The 1093-nt window shown below is 45.7% G+C and overlaps 1 protein-coding gene across 1 annotated transcript in view; it reads right to left on the bottom strand.

Moving 5' to 3' along the window:
* Positions 1 to 441: 441 nt before the first annotated feature.
* LOC119592266 (PGC-1 and ERR-induced regulator in muscle protein 1-like) overlaps positions 442 to 1093 on the bottom strand; it is a 57864-nt gene continuing 57212 nt past the window's right edge. The window contains exon 5 of the mRNA XM_037941095.1: positions 442 to 1024. Within this exon, the coding sequence (XP_037797023.1) occupies positions 442 to 1024 (583 nt within the window). The remainder of the gene's footprint in view (positions 1025 to 1093) is intronic.

The raw sequence follows: 1093 nt of genomic DNA, 5'->3' as shown, positions 1-1093 counted from the left end.
CCTTATACTTAACGAAATAACGAAAGATTTTTATTTTCATGTGCTTTTCCACGAAATAAAATTCACGAACATTAAACTTGATTTTTCTACTGATTTATCATGAATTTATATCAATTACATACTTCCTTTTAATATAACGCCGATGATAATTATGTTAATGATGCTGATGGCTGTGATAATTATTACCTTAGATGATACAGATAGTGAAAATTATTGGAAATTATATCTTATGAATGCACATCTTTCCCTTATAATTTCGGACAATAATAACAACCTGTATTGCGATAAGTCACGACATCGATTGTAACTTTTAACGATAAAATACAACAAAGTTTGTCCATAAACACAATAAAGGAAGGCGAATGAATGTATGTTAATATAAGGAATATTGCGTGTGAGAATAGCGATGATGCTGGGCGAGAGGGTAATTGAGATAAATGGTTATGGAGAGATCGTGTTGTGGGCGAGGGAGTCCGCCGAGCAACGGTTGTGGGTTGTGGCTCGCTTGTGGCTGTGGTTCGGCTGTGGTTGAGTTGTGGCTCGCTTGTGGCTGTGGTTCGGCTGTGGTTGAGTTGTGGCTCGCTTGTGGCTGTGGTTCGGCTGTGGTTGAGTTGTGGCTCGCTTGTGGCTGTGGTTCGGCTGTGGTTGAGTTGGGGCTCGCTTGTGGCTGTGGTTCGGCTGTGGTTGAGTTGTGGCTCGCTTGTGGCTGTGGTTCGGCTGTGGTGAGTTGTGGCTCGCTTGTGGCTGTGGTTCGGCTGTGGTTGAGTTGGGGCTCGCTTGTGGCTGTGGTTCGGCTGTGGTTGAGTTGGGGTTTGCTTGTGGCTGTGGTTCGGCTGTGGTTGAGTTGGGGTTTGCTTGTGGCTGTGGTTCGGCTGTGGTTGAGATGTGGTTTGCTTGTGGTTGTGGTTGAGTTGTGGCTGTGGATCGGCTGTGGTTGTGGTTGAGATGTGGTTTGCTTGTGTCTGTGGTTGTGGTTTGCTTGTGGTTGTGGTTCGGCTGTGGTTGAGTTGTGGTTTGCTTGTGGCTGTGGTTTGAGTTGTGATTAGGCCATGGTTGTGGTTGTGGTTGTTGATCGCTTTGTGGGGATGCAGTG

Source organism: Penaeus monodon, chromosome 30 (assembly GCF_015228065.2).
Source record: "Penaeus monodon isolate SGIC_2016 chromosome 30, NSTDA_Pmon_1, whole genome shotgun sequence".
NCBI classification, from domain to species: Eukaryota; Metazoa; Arthropoda; class Malacostraca; order Decapoda; family Penaeidae; genus Penaeus; species Penaeus monodon.
The sequence above is the reverse complement of the archived record's forward strand: the minus strand, read 5'-3'. Positions and strand labels throughout refer to the sequence as shown.